The sequence below is a fragment of the Larus michahellis genome, chromosome 1, assembly GCF_964199755.1.
Source record: "Larus michahellis chromosome 1, bLarMic1.1, whole genome shotgun sequence".
Taxonomy (NCBI): Eukaryota; Metazoa; Chordata; class Aves; order Charadriiformes; family Laridae; genus Larus; species Larus michahellis.
Genome location: NC_133896.1, coordinates 59423122 through 59437286, shown reverse-complemented (window position 1 = coordinate 59437286; position 14165 = coordinate 59423122). Strand labels below are relative to the sequence as shown.

General features: G+C 44.4%; 1 protein-coding gene across 2 annotated transcripts in view; it reads right to left on the bottom strand.

Moving 5' to 3' along the window:
- Positions 1–14165, bottom strand: part of PRDM4 (PR/SET domain 4) — an 18464-nt gene extending 4299 nt beyond the window's left edge. Inside the window, exons 1-9 of one of the 2 annotated variants that reach the window (XM_074580584.1) lie at positions 13985–14165; positions 12242–12375; positions 11406–11591; positions 8513–9307; positions 5447–5596; positions 4073–4191; positions 3203–3288; positions 1884–2011; positions 1017–1331 (exon numbers count right to left, since the gene is read on the bottom strand). In XM_074580584.1, the coding sequence (XP_074436685.1) occupies positions 1017–1331; positions 1884–2011; positions 3203–3288; positions 4073–4191; positions 5447–5596; positions 8513–9307; positions 11406–11591; positions 12242–12375; positions 13985–13995 (1924 nt within the window). In that variant the 5' untranslated portion in view covers positions 13996–14165. Of the gene's footprint in view, positions 1–1016; positions 1332–1883; positions 2012–3202; positions 3289–4072; positions 4213–5446; positions 5597–8512; positions 9308–11405; positions 11592–12241; positions 12376–13984 lie in introns of both variants that reach the window. The other variant, XM_074580573.1, reaches the window with a different exon arrangement.

Below are 14165 nucleotides of genomic sequence, written 5' to 3'. Positions count from 1 at the left end.
CAGAAGGGAACCCTTGTTTTATCATAGGTGCCAGCACTGGACCTGCTGTGTGGGAACAAAGGGTTTCTGTGTCCCAGATGAAGGCAAACGGTTCTTCCCAACTGGAATCAACTTCAGCTCACCAAATGCTTTTCGACATGGCACAATCAGCCAGAACACAGGTCTACATACTGTTTTATAAGCACCCACACCACTGAAGCCAGTCCAGCCCTGTCCCATGACAACCAGCGCTCTCTCAGGCAGTGCCCAGGCAGCTGGGGTCAGCATGGACTAGGGATCATTCCTACAGACAGTCAGGATACCACCATTCTTAGAAAGGCAGGTGGAGGAAGGTGATTCTCCCCCTCTACTCTGCTCTTTGAGACACCACCTGGAATAGCACATCCAGTTCTAGGGTCCCCAGTACAAGACAGACATGGACCTGTTGGAGCGAGTCCAGAGGAGGTCCATAAAAATTATGAGAGAGCTGGAGCACCTCTCGTACAAGGAAAGGCTGATAGAGTTGGGGTTGTTCAGCCTGGAGAAGAAGAGGCTCTGGGGAAACCTTATATTGCAGCTTTTCAGTACTTAAAGGGGGCTTATAAGAAAGACAGAGAGAGACTTTTTACCAAGGCCTTTAAGTGACAGCACAAGGGGCAATGGGTTTAAACTGAAAGAAGATAGATTTAGATTGGACATAAAGAAGAAATTTTTTACAATGAGCGTGGTGAGACACTGGAACAGGCTGCCCAGAGAAGTTGTGGATGCCCCACCATTGGAAGTGTTCAAGGTCAAGTTGGATGAAGCTTTGAGTGACCCAATCTAGTGAAAGATGTCCCTGCTGATGGCAGGGGGGTTGGACTAGATGATTTTTGAAGGTCCTTTCCAACACAAAACATTCTGCTATTCTATGTTTCTAAGAACTTAGATTTATGGGCACAAGGTACACCCTGCCAACTGGCCAAGGGATCAGAGATAATAGCTCCTGCCCCGATGCTTTACTAGCATAGGCATCCCTTAAAGTTCCCAGCCCTTACCTGTGTGTATCTTGAGGTGTGTCCGTAAGTTGCTAGGATCACTGAAAGCTTTGCTACAGAAATCGCACTTGTGCGGCTTCATGCCCATGTGTCCCATGAAGTGGACATGGAGCTTGGAAGGGGAGATGAAAGCCTGGGGACACATGGAACACTTCCACTTCCTTTCCTTGCCGTGGCCTGGCCCATGGCTGCTGCTGTGCCCCTGGCTGGGGAGGTGGTTGTGAATATGGCTGCTCAAATGGGCCTTGAAGTCCGCATAGGAAGCGCATTCCTTTCCACAGTGGCAGATGTGCACATCCGGATGTTCAGGGACACCTTTGGGCACAAAAGCATCACTTTTAATGAGGCACAGCAAGGCCTAACAGAACATGATCCATGTTAACACTTTGTCTGTGGTAGCAAAGCCAGCTGCAGAGATTTTCACCCCCGTTCCTTTCAGCTCCAGTGCTTGCTTTTCAGCTCTTTTAGGTAGGCCATTTCAAATGTTTTGGCAGGCCAAACTTTGGAATGGTTTTGAGCACAGCTCCACCAAACCTAAATTATCACAACCAAAGGTGGGAGAGGATAAGAACACCTTCAGCCAGCAAAACTCCCTTAGCACCAGATGGATGAACAGAAGAAAAACAAGCCTTTTTCTTTGACACTGCAATCTTTTACTCCTGATCAGTGGAATTAGATAGTGAAATGTCTCTGTTAAATGATGACACTCCTGTAGTCACAAAATGGAAAAGGAAATGATGATGTGCACCCCTAGGAACTGAGAAGGAACATAATGCACTCCCAAGTCACAATGCCCTGAGATGGCACTAAAAGGGAATTCAAGCTGAGTATGCCCTGCAAAGCTAACAAAGACGAGCATTTACTTACCAAGCTGTCGTGCATAGTCCCGACTGTAATAAAAGAGAAGCTCATGTTCAGGTGGGATGTCCCGAGAGGTGCAAAAGTAAATTTTTCCATCATGAGGATAAGCTACCAGATTCTGCTCTTCCCGGTTCCTATAGCAATAACAAGAGTTATGAAAAAAAACCCTCCAGAAATAATGACTTTTTGTGAGAGAAAAAAAGAGAAGGAAATTCCTATAAATACGTAATGAGAGAACCTCAATGCTTGTCAGCACATTATAAAAAACTTCTGTGTCTGTCACTTCTGTCCTTCTTTATTAAAGGAACGTATAGGAAAACTGGACCTTGAGAGCCAATCTGTTCCACCAACTGATACATTTTTCACACTGCAATATCTTGCTGAGAAAATTATTAATAGACCTTGGAGTGGGCTGAGAGAAGTGCGTTTATGATCTCTCAAGAAACTACAAAAATATCTATATTTTTCACATTAACCCCCTTAAGAAATAAAGAACACACGAGGGAGAAATAAATATCAGTAAAGTCTCAGAGCAAAATTATCTTGAAAAGCATTTCCAAGATGTGATAGTTCATCTTCTAAAGCTGTATCTTGCACATGTTTCTTCCCAGTATCTGAAACCAGCAAAACCTCTGCCCCACTGCAGCTGGAGATCAAGCATTAACTTCTTGACTCCTGCATATGGGAGCAATAAAATGAATTGCAGGGGAAACCTACTTTGCATCACAGAGCCATAGCACTGGTTCAGCCTCCTCAGTGGACCATGGACGGAGCAATACTGAAGCCAGTCTAGATAGTTTTCATCACAGGCTCCAGAAAGCCTGAGAAGGACAGCTCTTGAAAGCTCCGAGAGCTTGGAACATGGCCAAAAGAACCCAGGGACACTTTGCTTATAAAATATTAAAATCGAAAAAACAATCAGCATCATCTTCACAGATGGATCCAAAAGAAATGGGACAGAGGGAAGGCATTAACAAGCTAAAAAGGCGTGGGACAGAGAGAAGGCAATAACAATCTAATACACAGTAAGCCAATATAACATGAACTTGGTTTAAAGCTTTAGAACAAGGGAAACAAAGTATGTGGGCAGATTCGGGGCTGTTTTACTACAGCATGTGTGCTGGTTCCCCCATAACGTTCTCCACTGGATGCTCTGTTTCATTCTCTCCACCAGCCCAAGATGCCTAGGTAACTCCTGAAGGTCCCTTGGTGCGAGCTCATTACCCATCTGGGCAGTCAGTGGAGCAGTGGCATTCTCCAGCACATCCTATGAGCCTGCAGCTCAGAGACACCAAGCTACTTGGCACAGTACAGGTGGTTCTCACCTGGCTTTGCGTACAAACATCATCCAGTTACATTCATTTTCATCAGTTGTAATGATGCAGAACTCCAGGACACCATTGTGATAGATCTACCAGGAAAAACAAATGCAGTCTTAGGACAAAACACAGCAACGAATGCAGTGAAAGCCAGCTTCTTACTTTAGGAGAGGATGTGTTTATCTAGAACAAGCCAGGAGGTCTCCATTGACAAGACCACAGCCCTATTCTTACTCCTTACTGTCCCCTTCACACAGGAATCTTGACCTCTCCGCTACCCAGGAGGCTAGAAAAACTGTTTATCAGCATCTTTCCCACACACCACCTTTAGCGCCCAGCAGAAATGGATTTGGCTGCTTTACTTACAAGCTAGGTCTTGTGAATAATAATATTTGGGCAAAAAAATATTCATATATTTATCTATTTATCTATTATCTATTTATTTATATAGATCAATTGTACTTTCTCAACATGAAATGATGTGAAAAAGAAAGCTTTAAAGCAGCTTTCCTACAACAAATACATCACCTGGGGGAACTTTCAATAAACAATGATACAAAACAAACAAACAAGTGCTGTCTCATAATTCATACACAACCTCTGCTGCAACTCCCACACAAATACTGGAGACCACATACAGCCCTTTCAGCCCTTTAAAACAAAAGGTATTAAAGGAGTTTGTTGTACTTCAGGATTGATTACCAGCATATCACATGGTATTCAGCTCTGCTATGCTGATATTAAGTATTAAACAATGAAACTGCATTGATTTTGATTTTTGGCAAGGATGATAATGTTAAAGGTGCTGTATCATGTGATGGTTTTCACCAGATAAAGGCAGGCCGGCAGACTCTCAGAGCCATAACATCCACTGACCTTCCAGATGTGACTAGCTGCTTTGTCTGTCCAGTCGGCCACCTCTAGAGAATGGCTCTGCTGCCCGATCAAAGGTCCAAAACAAGTCCTTACAGGAATGGTTTCTCGTGTCCACACACCTATCAGTAGAAGACCAAAATCTGCAGAAATCAATTATTTAAACAACTAATCATGCATAACAAAGAGGTGGGAGGTTTATGAGATAATGCTCCAAGGGCAATATCTAGGCAAAAGATCATCAAAGCTTCTATTTCACATATAAAACACACCTAAGGCAGAGACAAGAACCACCACCACCACATGACACTATTGGGAGCCGCTTTGTTTTAATTACAAATATTTATTTTGTTTGTCAAAAGCAAGTAGTTTACTTTTTAGAAAGCTATAAAACTAAGATCCTAGCCACTTGTACCAATTAAAGTTTTCATGGCACTTTCTGCAGAAGCAGAAAATACTAGTTCCAGTAACTACATTTCGCCTACCTAATCCCCAGGAATTTCCAGAATTGTTGCTGGGCATTGTTAAGCAGCTTCTGCATTTCTCCCCAGAGGCAGCTGTATTTCTGTCATGGGCAGAGGGATTCCTGCGTGTATATTATTTATTATTAAACATTCATATATATATATATATATAGGTCTACATGAATACACTGAATAGCCTTTAGGAATAAACTGGAAACTAGTGCAGCTTGAAAAGAACAGATGTAATCTACTCTCAACAAGCAGCATCACTAAGCAAGCCAATAATCACATTCTTCTCTAGCCTTCCGATCCTTAGGATATTGCACTGTGCTCTTCCATTTCCAGGCGACAATGGCGTGAAATACAGTAACAAGGTCCACATCCAATGACAAGGTCACAGTCTACATACCAAATGTAAATGGGAGGAGGGGAAGGAAAAAAAAAAAAAAAAGAAAAAAAATAAAAGAGGCACTCATGATTAATTCTCCAATGAGAGTATCGAGAAGACCCACAGGTAGCAAACCAAGCTGATGAACAAGCAGACAGAAATCTCCTCCAGTATTTTTAATTGTTATCGTCCCCAAAGCTCCAATTGCTGTACCGTTTGCTTATCAAATCTGTGCCCGGGCTGTTTAGCACACAATAAAAATAAACACCATACCTTGCTCGTGCTTGACTTTTACTAAGTGTTTCAGTAACGCTCTGTGGCAGCACCCCTAGAGTCCAGCTGAAGTCTAAGCAGTAACCAGAGGACAAGAAGCGCTTCACAATGTAAGTCAGGGTGATTACAGAAGAGGGAACCACCTCTGTTGCAGTGTTTCTTTCCCACATTAAATTCCCTATGGCTTTTGATTTCAGGCAATGAGAGTATTTCAAACTGCTGCATAGAAATATATAGGCATCTGATCCTTACCTGCTTCAGCTCCCATGATAGACTGCCGAAGGACAAGCTGCTTAGGGAGAGAAAGCCTGGCTCGGCTCTCTATCGGGGTGTCAGGGACAAAGGTGACGGGCCCGTGATCTGGGCAGTCTGATGGATATGCCTTGTCACACAGTGTGCACCCTGCAAGACAGGGGAAGGGATAACAAGAAAACGGGGATTAAAAAGATGCAACAGCCCCATCGTGCAATCAGCTCCCTACCAGTATGTTTCAGCCCAGCTCGAGGCAAAGGCTGTTTCTATCTGGTTTAACTCATTCGCATTACTAACTTTTACTCAGAAGAATATGAACCATACAGTCAGATTGGCACCAGCGTACATGTCACTGTTCCTATCCAATTCAGATCAAATATGACAATCTCCACCTGCCTTCCTGATGGCAACTTCATCATTTTGTGATGTGAAACCTCAAGGATATTCATGTAAAGGAACAGTAGGATCTTCTTTGTAAAATTTTTCTGATTTGAACTCCCAAATCCCCTTATCTCCATTTAAATTCAGACAACGTGCAAATCTTCATGGCAGTAAAAAAGTGACCTCACTGCTACTTTTGAAGGACCTACTTCAATAACATCATACAGTACAGCTCTACAGAATGCCACTGAATGGAACAAAAACAAAAGCCCAAGAAGAATCAGTAGCATCACTTTCCCAATCGGTCATTCAGCATAAGTACTGCTGAAAAATAAACCACTGAAAGTCTTCAGTCTAATACATTTGGGGAAGAGTACAGCATAAAATGCTCTCATCTAGAAAAACTATGTCATTTTGATTTTCTATGAATGGCGCAACCAACATCTACTCAGCAACCACTCTCCTGATAAATCATTCTTCTTCTGAAGAAAGATGCTCAGCTAATTAAGCAGAATCTCCCACAAAGACCCTCTTTGGCCTCTTGATGGCCCAACTCCAGGATAAAAGACCTATCACAGAAGTAGTCTTCAGCAGGCATTAACAGCAGCTCCATTACTATTTGTTTGAAGAGATTTTTGGGACACTCCTTTCATACATCTGGGTACCAGAACCTGACCCCATACAAAGTACAGTTTAAGCAACTATACAATTACAGATAGGAAGGTACTCAGAAAATTATTAGGTAGAGCCCATATAAGAATTGCTTCATGCGCACAGATGACATGTAGGAGTACCGCAATGACAACAACGAGACCTGGGTAATGAGAAACACTATTTACAACAGTTGTTTTTAAGCATTGCCTAGCACTAGGGGTCTGTGGACTAGCCTCAGGGAAAGGCAAAGAGGAAGAAAAGCAAGTTCTAGGCATGTGATACTACCACTTGAAAAAGTTTAGGGATTCATACATTTTTAAGAAGTTGAAAAAAAATCTCCTGCATTCTATAGGAAGCGAAATATACCATTTTCTTTCCATTTCAGTCCTTGCCAAATAATGAAAAGAAATTAAAAAAAATAAAAATCACAGTAATTACTTCTCAGATTTGGGTACCAAGAACTGTAAGCAAAGATGGTCAAAAAAAGGGCTACTTAAAAGTTTCACAAACATTTAGGACTGTAGCAAAGGCACACTTTTTTCTTCCTGCTTAGGAACGGTGTAAAAAGTTTTCTGACAAAGGCCCTGATTCCTGCCTTCTCAGTGAGGAAAAACCACCAAGAGGCTCTAAAACAACTCCTCCTCCTTGCTGCCACCTGTCTGGACACAAATTCATGTTTTATTCAGGAGAAGTTTAAAAACAACATCAAAAAGTTAAAATTTAAACCTTCTTAACTCAAGGATCTATTTTGCAAATCACATGAAAGCACTAGGTATGCAATAGCCATTATAACACCCTACCAATGGGGAACATCACCTGGGAAACAGCTTAGGACTATTTTTAAGTACAGTGACAATAGCTGGCACATCAAATCTCGCTTAGGTGAATAAAAGAAGTTATGTCATCATAAGCATGTTGGATATCACAGTATTTTGATCATTATTTGTTCAACACAACAGATGCTAGTAAAAACTTCCGAGTGCATCAACTGTAAAACTCCTCCTCAAGGAGTTGTATCATATCACAGTTCTACGCCCACCTGATTTTAAGTGATATTTTATCCCGCAGAATAAAAGTTTTAATTCAAATGTCTGACTAGATACTTAGCACTAAACTGCACCTCTCCCATTGCTAACCGAGGCACTACTTCTTTCCATCTCTTAAAAAATATTCAGCAAGCAAAGCTTGTCATAAGGCTCTGGCAGGTGTAATGCCAGACTGCGTGCAAGAGCAGCACTCAGCAATGCTGCCACAACAAATAAAACTGAATATAAAAGCTGGCCTTACGCTTCAGTGGCGGGAAGCCAGACATGCTGCGGGTGGAAGTTCAAGTCTCTGTCCCAGCAAACAAGAACTTCACAGTTCTCAAACACCGCTTCTTGAACGATGGCAGGATTGAGAGAGTGCAACGGCCAGTGCTCCTCTCTTCCTAGGAGATCAACTAACCTCTGGACTGAAGTCCTTTGATGACAATAATTAGAAATATTAAAAACTTCCCTCCCTCTCTGCTCTTTTTTTCCAGCAGGTCCTGTTGAGAACAACATTTTTACTATGATTGTTCATGGTTTAATAAAAATTTTGCAAAATCGCATAACGCCGTACTCAACAACTACACCCACTCAATGAAACGTATGGCTCATGGTGGTGTTTGTTGATTGTTTTTTTCACGGAGCAAGAAGAGTCATTTGTGATGTGACTTTAAAGAACAAATGTCTCATTGCAAAGGATAAAATCAGGATATCCACAAAAGGCAAGAGGTTCATAAACAATTTGGCTGCCAACCTCAAGGCCACATGGGAGATGGATACAAAGAGAACAATGCTAAAACATCCTATTATGTCTACTTCCAGCTAACATCACTTCAGCGAGGTTAATCTGCCACTGCAGATGTTCCAACTTTCATGGACTTGTTAAATAACTAAGTTCCTTTCAGCAGAAATCTGTAAAACTAGCAATAAGAGTCCTGTCATCCCACCAGATGATAGCTACATAACAAATCCTACTGCAATGAACCAGGAAATGCCCACTCACATATGGTAAACAAGGTTGCCATGTTCTCCTTGTTCGAATTGGAGTCTTCCATTTGCAGAGAGGATGGTACAAAGGCAAGATTGTCTGCAGACACATCCACGTGACTTGGCCCCATGGCTACTTCCTGATTTATGGAAGACACCGCCACCGGCTCGAGGCTGAGGCCCACTTCGTGCAAGGCTACCGAGTCCAGGGAAGCTAGGTTGTGTGAGGTAGAGAGCGCCACACTCACGGAGTTGGTGCTCATGGCCACAGTATGAATGGAGTCATTTAGTGTGCTGTCCGATATTCCTGTCACCCGCCCGGCGATGTGGTCAGGCTCCATGACGACAGGGAGTTCCAAAGTGCTACTGTGAATAGGAATGACACCGCCGTGTCCTACAGCGTCCGACGTCAAGTTACTCCCCACTGTGTCTACAGCTAAAGGTTCATGTCTCCGGGAGCCGTTTGGGATCTGCGAATGATCCCCAGCTACGTCATCCATCGTAAGCTCCTCTGTCATCCCATCTGTAGAGATGGGGCTGGTTACCCTCGAAACGCTCTCCATAGCGATTGTAGTATCCAGCGCTACCTCGTGGCTGTCACTAGGATGCAGATTTTGAGCACCATGCGTGTTCACTGTGCGGGAGTCCATGGAGACAATCCCTGGTTCCAGCCCCACGGTCCCACTGGGCTGGTAGGGATCTAGGGCCGAGGGATTGCTGGAGACTGACAATGCCGGATTGCTATCAACATTTATAGTGTTGGGATGGATGTACTGAGGTGGAGGTCTGTCAGCCAAATAAGATAAGATACCTGATAGAATGAGAGGGGGAAAAAGAAGAGTGTGAGATGACATCAGTTTTCAAATCCTGAACAAAAATACCCCATCATCACAGCATAGTACATGAAGACCTAGATCCTTGAAGACATGCTCTTTGCATTATGTCCAATTAGAAACCACTAATTCTAAAACATGGCTCACAAACATATGCCAACCCAATGCTCTTGTCAGACTGTCATTTGACAACAAATACAGAGCTTTCATCCACCAGAGCCAGTCTCTAGTTATTTGTCAAACTCTGAACAGCCAAGTTGCTGGCAGTATCTAACCTAGGCTCCTCAGTACAGAGACTGAATCGCAAAGAGGTTCTTCACATTTTAGGCATAATTTTTCATTCTCAAGAAATAGCTCACAAAGCATGAAGGACTGCTAGTGGAATCTAACATTTGATAATCCCTCGTTCATCTTGGCTAGGAGAAGTAGAAACAGTTCTCCAGGATACACCCTTTTTGCTTTGTTATTTTAGCTTTAACAATGACTACTTCCTTCCTCTAAGAGTAAGTGACACAACTGTCCATCTCTGATGCCATCAGTCGCAATTCCGAAGGACCAAGATAAGGTCTCTCAAAGGTATCATGAGTCATCTGCTGATAAAAAGTATGTTGTTTCTCCTAAAACAATAGCCCAGTGAAATTTAAATCAGAAACCCGACAATCTTTTCTGGCAGTTCTGGGAAGATCCTCAGTGTTAAACAACCTTGGAACTTAAGATACGAAGAAACACTAACCTCTATTTACATACTACCAACCTCTCTTGTTGGACAAAGCTAAAAAATAGTCTTTGGAGGAAATACATCAGCACATTCAAGTAAACAGTACTTCCAGTGGAGACAGAGACAGATTTTGCAGATTCTGCAAGATCTGAGTCAGCACGTTTCTTTTTGGCCTTGAACCCTATAAGCCATTTGTTCTGTGAAAGTTTTCCATTCAAACATGTCTATTATTACAAGCATGCAAGCATGGATAGTCTTTCTGCAGCATAACCCCATTAAAAATGGGTAAGCCAAGAAATTGGCTTAATTGGTTTAATTTAATCAGCTGTATCAAATATTTCTGCATATTATTCTGCCCCGTGGCTTGAACAAGGAGAATCCTTGAAAGCAGTAAGATGACTGGCAGAAGAGTCCCAGGCTAAACATTAAGCAGACTAAAACGAAAAAATAAATTATTCCAGCTCAGAAGAATGGTAAATACCTTCGGTTCTCAAATGCACTGTCTCCTCCTCTACTCTTTGACCACAAAATGGACAGGCATGTAATGCAGTAGGAAAGGTTACTCCTAAGCAGCTGGCAAGTTCAGCCAATAGTCATCAGGTAGTCGATGAGATCTGGGCTGCTCTATTTCTTTTCCTAACCTAGGCTGAACCAAAAACACTCACTGGGTGACCCTGAAGAAATTTATGACCCTGAAGAAATTTATCTACCCCCTTCCACACTGTCAATCTTAACTACAAAACAAAACAAGGACTACATTTAAACCTTGAATTTCTGTGTCTTCATATACTAAATGTAAAACTCTACATTTGTATTCTAAAACACAGGCGAGAGAGGAATCAAGATAGAAATCAGTGTATTAGGCCTTTGGAAACCAACCTTGAACAAAAATTAAGAAAATCTATGCCATGGGCTAAAGGGGTAGAAAAGAGCCCAAACTCTTCAGCTGATAGCTTGCTCTTTTTGAGCTTTGAACTACTGTAAGCTACCATCAGGCACATATCAAACACTGCTTCAGACAACAGGAGAAAAAAAAACCCAGCAGTTTTCAAACTAAAGCAATTTGAGACAGAAACCAGGCATGCTTTCTTTTCTGTTAATCTTAAAAACAAAGCAGCAGGAGAAGTGACCAGAGAGGTTCGGTTTAAGCAGAAAATACCCTGCAATACTCTTCATATACACACGCAGAAACAGAGACCTGAAAATAAAGGCATGTAAATGACACAACAGGCTCCCGACAAACTCCAGGAATTTACAGCTCTGCAAAACAGTCAGTCTTGCCTGCTTCAGAACAGAAACAGGTGGCTCCTAAAACAGTTTCTCTCTCTGTTCCCATCCATCAGCACCAGACCACTTACCAGGTAGAATGTGTCTGAAATAGCTGCTCTCCAGGTGAGGGTATGGTGGCGGAGGTAGGGTGTAGTTTCTCTCTGGTATACCACACATCACGCCTCGATCCCCAATACCCATTGGGAGCATCAGAGACAGAGCAGAGGGCAAGGAACTCAAGGAGGGGCCCAAGTTTGGAATTGCAACAGGCAAGCCTGCAAAAGAAAATTCCCATTTAAATGCAATGGAACTATTTGAGCTTATGAACACACAAGGTAACAAAGAGGTTACTAATTCCTCAGGAGCTCCCTATGGATGTATGGTATGGTACTGTCAAAATAATGTGGCAAGCTTCAAAGAAAGCATCACAGTTATCACAGCACTGAGAGGCTTGCCTGAATCTTTTTTGTATATATTACATAAGGCCTACTTCTACTTTACAATTGTAACAGATTTCTGTCTGTGTAGCCCCCTGATAAAAAGGGCTCAGAAAACAATTTTGCTTTACAGGTGAAAAAGTCATTATTTTCACCTGATTGAAGACAGGCATAGACGGAGATGCATTTGCGGCTACAGTTCATATTTCAAAGGATTCTGCTACCACCCACCCACCCACAGTGCAAACCATTCCATTAGCACAAAATGAGACTCCCATTAAGGCATAAGCCTGGTAAGCACACATCCCTTTTCCTTTGCCCACATAAGTAATGGTTTATGGTCTACGCTTCCCCAATTCTACATCACCTCGTTACCTGCTAAAGACATGACTTGCTATCAGAGCAAGCACTGATACCCAGTTAAGAACAGTGACAGTAAAACGCCAAACATGAGCTGCAATACCCTTTGTGTGAGCTTTCCCCATTACCTGGTGCTGGTATGGCGTTGTGAGTGGGTGACGCTGCCAATCCCAAGTGACTCCCCGAGACCGGCAAGGCATTGCTCACAGAGGATGAGGTCAGCTGGTCCATCCCTACAGGACTCAAGTTCATTTCATTCATTCTGGGGAGCAGGGAACAGAAAGGGGAGGGGAAAAAGAAAGAGAAACAGAAGCAAGAGCATTCCTGATTACTGAGTGTACTGTGGTGAGGAAAGGCTAAGCAAACAAACTCAAATTCAGTTACTGACACGTAAAAACTCTGCCTTAGAAAGCTAAGCATAAAGCACATCAACTACTCACACTGATCAAATAATGACCGATACAAATTGATCATATTACATAGCAATAAACAGCATTAAAAAGCCAGTTCAAAAAGACAAATCAGAACATAGCTTTTTCCTTGCCATTCAGAAAACAGTCTCACTCTTTGTAGTCAAAAGTATTGTGAACACAGATCAATTTGCAATCTGAATGGCACAATTACTTGGACAAGAGCATCTGATTTATATTTCATGACTTCTGGACACCACATTAATGTTCAAAAACCAAAGGCAGGGAAGAGAAGAGGGAAAGATCACTTAAAACTGGTAACTGGACACAAAATGTCTAATTCACCATCAGTTCAAACCAGGCCAATAGTGACAAGAGTGACAAGAGTCACCTCTGCAGAATAGCCATTGTATAGAGTTTTAACAGGCTGCCTCTGTCTGGTTCTGCAGACATGGCACATGCTCCTACCACATTAAAAACTGGCACCGTGGATAACATGTTATTTCAGAGTGATCAACCAGTGTCTCTTGAGTGCCTGCATCTCTCAAGCTACTCAAGTGGGCGCACACCACACGAGTGGCTGTAGAGCTGTGGAAACTGCCAAGCTGCTGAACAACCCAAAACCCCAGCATGGGGAGAAATCATCTGTCCTCTGGGGTCTCAAACACATGCAGCCCGAACCAGTCCTCGGGGATGGGGACACCAAGGAGACACGGTCACCTCCGACTTGTCAACAACTCTGCAAGCTCTGCCTCGCCTCAGCTCTGTCCATCCTGTCACTCCTGGCCACACACCAGCTCTCCTCAGCGGTTCGTAGGGCCAGAACGACCAGCTGCCCCCACAGTGGTGACACCACCAGCAACAAGACCGAATGGCCTCCACGCTGACCCGAGCCTCTCACATGCCCTTCTTGCAAGCAGCAGGCCCGAGCTCTGCAGTACCGACGGTGAGCTGGAGCTTGGATTGACACTCCAGAATGGAAAGGTACTGCTCACCCTGGAAAAAAAGGGCCAAACACACTAAACCCACGCAAGTTAACCCCAAGGCCTGAGCCGCACAAACCAAGTCACCGACTTCCATCTCTCTTCTGCCCAGCTCTTGCATGGTGCGCTCCCCTACCCTGTCCAACCACCTCGTTTGCCTACAGCGACGGTGCCGAGGGCTCCGGCGAGCCGGCGGGGCAGGGGATATCCGCCCCCCCCCGCCTTTCCCCGGCCCAAACGGCTGCTGAGGGCGGTGATGCCCATGAGCCACCACCCCCGCCCTGGCACTGAGGGGTGGCCAACAACCGGGGCCTGCGGGAGGCGCTGAACGCTTCAGGGACGCCCCCTCCCCTCCTCGCCCCTCGTCCCCTCGGCCGGGGCTGCGCGCCGCCGTCACCAGGCCCGAGGTTGCCTGTCCCTCGCCCCGCCCGCCGGCCTCCCCCCGGCCCCCGGCCCCAACGGACGCGAGTGCGCTCACCTGGGGTGCATGGGGCCCGGCGCCGGGGCTGGGCCTCTCCCGGCGGCGGAGCGGCCGCGGCCGCAGCCGCATCAGGGCCCTCAGCCCCGGCCCGCCGCCGCCGCCGCCCCTCGGGCAGGCGCCTCACCCCGGCCCCGGCCCCGGCCGCAACCACCGCCACCGCCGCCGCCGCCTCATGGGC